At 34.7% G+C, this 8,477-nt stretch overlaps 1 protein-coding gene across 1 annotated transcript; it reads left to right on the top strand.

Moving 5' to 3' along the window:
• Positions 1–1,930: 1,930 nt before the first annotated feature.
• On the top strand, positions 1,931–4,797 carry LOC107421225 (probable histone H2A variant 3). The gene is made up of 2 exons (XM_016030415.4): positions 1,931–2,171; positions 4,344–4,797. The coding sequence occupies exons 1-2, from the start codon at positions 2,061–2,063 to the stop codon at positions 4,638–4,640; spliced, it is 408 nt and encodes a 135-aa protein (XP_015885901.1). The 5' UTR covers positions 1,931–2,060; the 3' UTR covers positions 4,641–4,797.
• Positions 4,798–8,477: the final 3,680 nt, after the last annotated feature.

An 8,477-nucleotide genomic window follows, 5' to 3' on the forward strand; every position in this document is an offset into this window, starting at 1 on the left:
AAGCAAAAATAATGGTAGAAAACATTATGGGTTCCCTTATGGGTTCAACCGGGGAATCCTCCTTGGTAGGGTTGATTTGGAATGGTCTGATGTACACCTTTGTTTTAGGGTGGGGCTGCCTTTCCTCTGGCTAATTCGGCCATTTTTGAACTTGTCTTTTCTACCCTATTCAATTCAATGGAGGACTTCTCAATTCTTGCTATTCGTAGCTTATTATTATTAGTTATATACTACCATACTAGGATGCCAAACCTTGTTTTAATATATATATTAACTTATTATTATGTATGTATATGTATATATATTATATATATATATATATATAAATAAAAGCTCCCCTTTCTCTAATAATAAGGTCAAGTTATGAAGCCTTTCCTTCAACTGCTTTTGGTTGGCCCCTTATCTAGGTTGGAGCTATGATATGCTTTTGAATAACTTCTGTCAAAATCAATGGGAAGGAAAACGAAAAGGAAGTCAATGTTTCAGTTTTTTAATCTTTTAAAAATAGCGGTAAAATGAGAATATATCGGTAGAACAAAAGTTAATATGGTGAAATGAGCAACTATCATTTTGTCCCCATTTCAAAGGGTATTAGGCTAAATTCCCCATCTACAAATCTTTTAACTTTTAAAAGGGGATTAACGAATGAAAGGACGGAAAAGAGAAAACAAATAATGAGGAAAAGAAAAGAAAGAAAATTAAAAAAAAAAATTATTTATTAATAGTTGTGGTTTGGATGATTAGTAAATGAAACTATAAGGAAAGTAAAGGAAATAAAATATTTATAATAATGTTTGTTTGTTTTTTTTAAATATCCTACATATAAAATATCTTAATCAATTAAATTTTAATTAATAAAGATAATTTTGAAATATTCAAGAGTTTCATTAAACTATTCGTGTGAAAAATTAAACTCATTAAAATTGACATAATCTAATCCTTTCATTTCCTTTTCTCTCTTCCCTTATCATTTCCTCCCCACTAATTTTGAAAATATAATTAAAGGAATTGAACATTTTCCTTTCTTTTCCCCTCCCATTCCATCAAGCTAAATATAATGTTAGAACATTTCCAATGACTTTATAATTTCTATTTGTGTAGCACAAATGATGGAGGGAGTTCAAATATATTTGGCGTGAATATGTACTTTTAAACATTGAATTAAAAAATTGATCTCCAATTGTTTATCTAAATCCTAAATCTTAAACAAAGTGTCAATTATTTTTATTTTTAAAAAGAATTTCTTGTTTATGAAGATTTTTTATGGGAATTTTTTCATTATAAACATAGTATTAAGTTATAGCTATATATAAAAAATTCTTAAGTAAAGATTTATTTTGGCAGTATTTATTTTTTTTACTACATTAAAAAGTAGAAAATATACTTTTATAAAATAATTATCTATTTTTTTGTGATAAAAATATTTTAATAATAGATAAATCATTAGAAAATTATTTTTGATAATAGATAAACTATTAAAAATGCTCGTAGCCACTTTCGTGGTTGGTGGCTTCCCATGAGGGTAAGGCGGCATTCTTCTAGTTGCAAATGTTCTTTCGATTACAGAATAATAATCTAACGAAAAGTTTTTATATTTTAAAAATTAAAAAAAAAAAAAAAGCTAGAAGGACAAAAATAAAAAAGTTTGAGGGCTTTTAGTAATTTTAGGTGAAATTGAAGTGTACGGAAAAGATAAAAAAGAAAGAAGAAAATAACAAAAAGGAAACAAACATTTTTCTAAAATCCAAAATAATAATGATAATAATAATAAAGTAGCAATTATTCTATATCGCATGTGTAAAATTAATATAAAGCTCAGATACAAGTAGCAAATAAGACGACGCCAGAAGTACACGTTTTCTCTCGCAATTAACTGGAAAAAGGGAGGGTATTTTATCTATAGCTTCTTCATATAAAACACGACCGTCTCTCACATCCTTCTCTCTCTCTCTCTCTCTCTCTCTCTCTCTCTCTCTATCCCCTCCTCCTTTCCCTCCTCCTCTCCCGCTGCAATCACATCTTTGTATTCACGGGACGTAATTCTTCAAAATTGAAGCAAAATGTCAGGGAAAGGTGCCAAGGGTTTGATAACATCGGGCAAAACTCCTGCCCTAAACAAGGACAAGGACAAGAAGAAACCTGTCTCCCGCTCCTCACGAGCTGGCCTACAGGTTCCTTTCTCTATTCTCTACTTGTTTTTGTTATAAAATTTTGAACTTTTGTTGATTTTTTCGATTGCGGATTTGAATTTTCGTAATTAGTTTATGGGTTTATGTTTGAAGACTTGTTGTTTCAACCGTGTTAGAATTTTCTTTCCCATGCATATGTAAAACCTCTGTTTGATCCGTGCATAATCATTGATAGTGGATCTCCTTTTTGAATCCGTTTTGATTTAGACTTTTCATTGTAGTAGTGTCTCGTGTGGGTTTTGATCCAGAATTTGAACAGGGAAAAAGAATTGGTTTAGGTTTCAGTCTTTCTGACGTCGGTGAGTTTATTTGTAATGGAAAAACTTTGAGACTTAAAATAGTGTAGAGTATAGGATAGCAATAATGTATGATGCATTAAAGATGTGTGAGATAAAAATTTGTAATGAAGTTTTAGAAAAGCTTGTAGTGAAGCATGACAAAGTGGTAATTGTCATTAACGTGTTATTGACTTGTGCGAATGAGTCATTATGTTTACCTAATATCCTTCAAATTTTAGCGAGCATAGTCTTTAGAGTTTTTTGGTTGAGCACCTTTTGATCATCTTTCTACAATATAAACTTCTTGATGATTGCCTGATATACTCCAACTCCTTGTTAAGTTAAACAATTTTTCTGGCGTTACTTAAAATTGCCCAGTGATCCTCATTCTTGACAATGTCATACGTGGCATTCAAAGCATTATTATAATGAGATCTATGGAATAAATTGTCTTCCTTATTATGCTTTCGTTTTGGCAGTCCATATTTAATAATTTTGCCAAGTTTTAATGCTCGACATCAACAATTACCAAGATAGTACATTTTTTAAAATATAGTTTGCAAGTTGTATTTTTTAAAATATATTTTGCAAGTTGTATTTCAATTATTCATGTTCTTATATCTAAAAAGATGCTTTTTTAAGTTAATTAGATTGTACTTTCAGAATTTTTCTTTGAAAGTGTGAACTCAGTGGTGGCAATGCTCCATGTAAACTCAAATGTAGAATTCTTATGCCATTTTTTCCTTCCTTCACAGCTACCGTTGTTTTCAAAATTTTCTTCACCTGTCACTGCTAGGTTATGTTAAGGAACATATGTCCTGCTAGTTGTGGTAATATTCCTTTTTCTCGTTTGCCATTTGTTTTAGAAGACAAGATGCAAAAGTTTTGTAGTGCATGTCTTCAAGTTGCAGAACAATTTTTGGCCTAAAACTGTAAAATGTTGAAGCTATCTTTACGCATCTCAATTTAGTCCTTGCAGTATTTATTTTATGTGGAGATTCATTCTTATTTTCTTTTTATTTTACTGATTTTTGATCTTCTATGTCTAATTTTTAATGGGGTGATCACTTTCTATCTCAAGGGCTTTTACGTGTGTCTTACACTACTGTTTTTGATGGACCATTGTTACATAACTTTTATATTCAATAATTGACACAAACAATAATTAATTCCTTCTCGATCTTACTTATGATCCTAATCATAAACAGAATCCTGCTTAGGTAACTTGGAGCCTGTTTTTGGGAATAATTCCATGGAAACTGTGGTTTCTAAGGAGCCATCAGTTAGATGCTTCTCCCAGAATTGTTTAATAGATGTTTTCCTGTAAAGAAAATAAACAGCCTGATCCATAAAAGGTGCTTCCATTCCATATTTTTAGCCAAGCACTACAAAAACCTCTTTTATCTTCTTAAAACCGATTTTACACCTATCTATCAAATTCACTCTCAAACAAGAATTTAGGATATTGATTGTCACAGAAATATCTAGTTTAACTTCTTTTCTTCCTTCAAACATTCTTAATACCCAGCTGAGATGTAGTTACTTATTTTTGTATTAGAAAATGTGAAATACTCTATATTATTTGTCCACAGCCTGGGTGAAGAAAGCCTCTGTCAAATTATGTTTCTCCTGATGCTAGATGGTATTTACTGTTTTGCATGAGTGTGGAGGTACAAGAATTTTCCTATGGTTTTCAACAGTGTGGAGGTTTGGATGCTCTTTTACTTTCCTAATACAATCCCTGAAAAATTGATTATGATTTTCCTAGTTGTTGCACTATTGTCCACAATTTTGTGAATATAATGTTTCTTCATATACACCAATACACGCATTGTGCTCCCAGTTTGCATCACATCCTTGAACATCCTTCCTGCAGTTTCCTGTTGGTAGAATCCACCGCCTACTGAAGTCAAGAGTTACAGCAAATGGAAGAGTTGGTGCTACAGCTGCAGTGTACTCTGCTGCTATCTTGGAGTACCTGACTGCAGAAGTGTTGGAGCTGGCTGGTAATGCAAGCAAGGATCTGAAAGTGAAGCGTATAACGCCCAGGCATCTACAGCTTGCAATTCGTGGGGATGAAGAGCTTGACACCCTTATCAAAGGAACAATAGCCGGTGGTGGTGTGATTCCTCACATCCACAAGTCACTTATAAACAAGTCTTCCAAGGATTGAGTGTGTTATGGGTTCTGTTAATTATTAACCTTGAGAATGATTCTTATGTACATTTCTTGATATCTTATTCGTTGGTAATTGGTCCTTTTCGAGGTTGACAATACTAGCCCCTTGATTATTCCGTGATTATAAAAAATACATGTTTTCTTTTCTTTTATTGATTAGAGACATTTTATCTGGACGTTTTTGTACTTCATTGTCATTTAAATAGATGTTAGGTATTTGGACATAATGTTTCATTTTCAAGTTTTTACCTTTTCTTATTTTCTAATTTTTTTTTTTTTCTTCTGCTTGCATCGGATGTCAGAGAAATAAAAAGTTATTATTTCTTTGAGGAAACGGATATTCTTGTGCTATGCTAGGAAAAGTTATTAGTGACATTTCATGGAAGCTGATTTTTGTGGAAAATAAGCCCTTCTAGCTTTGATATTCTTATGTTAAGCTATCCACATTTGTGTTTGAGAGGTTATTGATTTGAGATAGTGGATAAGGGAGATTAGTGTAAGTTACAAAAATAGAAAATAAAAAGGCTTTGACTTTTTCTTAGGTGAGGTTGGATTTGACATTAGTTTAGTTGGTGTTATCTTTTATATTTATGAGATTGTATTTGAGGCATGCACCTTTTCTTTTATATTAAAAATTGATAATAATGATAAATAAAATATAAAAAAACAAAACAAAGCAAACCTTTGACCTGCGTAAATCTTTCCCGTTTTGAAGGGATCCCAAGCCCCTTTATTTTTTCTATTAGTAACCAACCTCAATCAAACACCAGAACAAAAAAATACCAGAGGATGAAGTCAAATCGTCATCTCCCAAATGGGCTGTTCACCAAAACTGGACTTTGTCCTGTTTTTGGTAAAGGACGATCTGTCTGGTGAAAGTACAGAAGATAGTGAAATTCTTCTAGGACAAAGTTTCTATAAATAGATGTGATTGCTCATTTGTCCGAGATTCCGGGACCTTTTTTGTTTTGTTTTTTATTAAAAAAATAAAGTAAAATAAAATAACAAATACTGTTAACAAATGGAGTCATAGGAAATAAGACAACACCTTTCCTTCCTGTGTACCAAGTAGTTTTCAATAACGGAAAGGAATGCGGCCTCGTGCTGTTGTACATGCACATGGCATGCTCTCATTTGTTGGCTGTACTAGGCTTGTGAAACACAGTACAGGGGCATGCCATATGGATATGTGTTGCAGCACAGGCCGTGTTGAAAAGTACTCCTTCCAAAAACTGTGCTTTAATCTTTGACCCTGCATGTTGACTTAAAGATGAAAATTTTGAGGGAGAAGAAAAAAATGAATAGTTCTGTGATGGATGGTTTAAGATGGTAAGGAGTTTGAACAAAAAAGGTGGACAAGGGATTTCCAGTCAAATGCTTTTGTATTGCTATAACAAGGCTACCGACTATCGCCTCAATGGTCTCTAAAACATCCAAGACAGCATTGCTAAAACACCATTTTTCCTAAAATCTCAAGATTTTTTAGGACTCTTATTTACTTTAATTTCCACCCTTTGTGTGGGCTTCAATGTGTGGAACATAGCTTTTAATATTATCGCTCTTTCGAACAGTTTAACTTTGATTTCAACAGTCAAACAAAATACGAAACGCAATACAGTACCCATTATAGAAATTGAACCCAAAATTTTTTTTTTTTTTTTTTTAGCTGCAAAAGAGAGGGGGGGGGGTGTTATATTAACCCAAAAAACAACATACAACAAGACATGTTGCCTAAGAATCAAGATGTGGTGAGAGACAAACCATAATCCTGATTTACAATGTTCACAAACTGGTTGGAATACAACAAAAGAGGGACCAACCCTGAACTTACATTATTCAAACCCCATTTAGCGGTAAAATGTGCCAACCTATTCACTTTCCTTGGGGTCTAAGTAAACGAAATGTCTTGCAACCTGGGAGTTAGAACTAAAGCTTGCCTAATAATGCCAGAAGTGGACCAGTGAACCGATGGATTACCAGGGTTGTTAAAGCTTTGTACCATAGTTTTAGCATCACGCTTGCACCAGACTTGAGTGTATCCCTCCTCCACCACCATCATCAAAGATTGGTGAATTGCAGCTGCATCGGTAGCCTCTGACCTGTCAATGTTTTCCTTACCACCTTCACCTTTAAAACAATTCCCAGATGATTTCTTGCTACTGGCAGATCTGTTTCACATGGAAGCATCGGTGTTAATATTCACGGTTCCAACCGAGGGTGGAGACCAAGAACTTGGCAAGGTCGGGATTGTGGTGGCAAGATGGGAGCTGGGAGTGGATGAATCGTTCAAATACTCCCTAAACTTGTTGACCAAACCCATAACTTCTGCCTCCAATGAGCACACCTGCCCTTCAAACAGTAATTTGTTCCGTATTTTCCAAATAGTACGAGAGCTAGAGCTGTAAAAAGGAAAAAATCTTGTTTATCGTCATGATAGATGGGAAGCTTCCCCTCCGAGTTAGCAATCCAATTTAGAAAGGTATTCAGGTTGTGTAAAGGGTAGTATTCCTATTTGATCATCCATGCCGATGCTAACCAGATCGCCTTAGCCACTAAACAATTGAAAAACAAATGGACCTCGTCCCCTAAGCATCCACATTCGTGAGGACAACTAGGATTTTCAATCTCCCAATTTGGCCAAAGAAGCGCAGCTTTCACTGGCAAGCCGAGAGATGAAAGCTTCCACATAAAGAATTTTGGCCTTTCATGCAAGCTATTTTTCCAAAGAAACTACCACCAGTCCGAGATCTCCGAAGCTCCTTAGTTAAGGAATTTATAGACAGACTTCACGTTGAAAGTCCTTGAATGGATTTCCAACATACCAACTTATCCTCCTCTTCCACATCAACCCAGAAAATCTTTAATATATTCTAAACAGCGTCTTTATAAAAAAGCGAAACCAACTTTGACAAGTTCCAATCCCCATTCAGTAGCAATAAAGACTCCATTATACCATGTTGAAGATCTGACCCACTCGGATTTAGCTTGGGGAGGTAATTGGGGTTGTTCGGGATCCACGGATCCTCCCAATAATTGACCTTGTTTCCATTTCCTATCTTGAAACACACACCTTTGGCTAGGATTGACCTAATGCTAAGCAATCCTTTCCACTGCCAGGAATTGGTCTTCTTCCGTGTAGACCTTAAGAAAGTAGACTGCAGAAAGTACTTAGCCTTAACTATTGTGACCTAAAGAGCCTCACTGTTGCATTCTAGAGCCCATCCCTACATACACAGTATAGCAACATTGATCTGTTCCAATTTCCGGATATCAAGTCCACTTTGAGCTTTTGGTTTACAAACTGAACTCCAGGATAAAGGTATGAATTTAGAAACTTTTTAAGGGCTTCCCTGCCAAAGAAACTTGCTGGCCGTATTATCAATGCTGCGGCACCAAGTGAGAGGGAGTTTGCACATTGCCATTGCATAGTTCAGCATGGATGAGATCACAGATTCAACAAGAACCAATCTACCCGCTTGTGATAGAAGTTAAGACTTCCATCCATGAAGCCTTGCTTCGGCTTTTATGCCGCAGCTCTTCATAGGCCTTTAATTTGTTCCTTTCGATGAAGAGAGGATTCCCTAGATACTTTGCATCATGTGACAGCTCCTTTAGGTTAAAAGTATACTTAATAGCAGCTTTATCTGTAGTAAAGATGTTCTTAAAGAAGAAACAACCTGACTTGTGGTAATTTATCAATTGCCCAGTCCACTCGCAGTATTTTTACAAACAAGCTGCTACAAAAGATGCTTCATCTTTGTTTGCCCTACAAAAGATTATAATATCGTTTGCAAAAAGAAGGTGAGATATGGGAGGGCTACTCCTACTAATT

Source organism: Ziziphus jujuba, chromosome 5 (assembly GCF_031755915.1).
Source record: "Ziziphus jujuba cultivar Dongzao chromosome 5, ASM3175591v1".
Taxonomy (NCBI): domain Eukaryota; kingdom Viridiplantae; phylum Streptophyta; class Magnoliopsida; order Rosales; family Rhamnaceae; genus Ziziphus; species Ziziphus jujuba.

Excerpts from the sequence above, each read along its gene's own strand:
- LOC107421225 (XM_016030415.4), top strand. The coding sequence starts at position 2,061 with ATGTCAGGGAAAGGTGCCAAGGGTTTGATAACATCGGGCAAAACTCCT. Across the intron at positions 2,172-4,343 it reads CCTCACGAGCTGGCCTACAG|TTTCCTGTTGGTAGAATCCA; the intron begins GTTCCTTTCTCT and ends TCCTTCCTGCAG.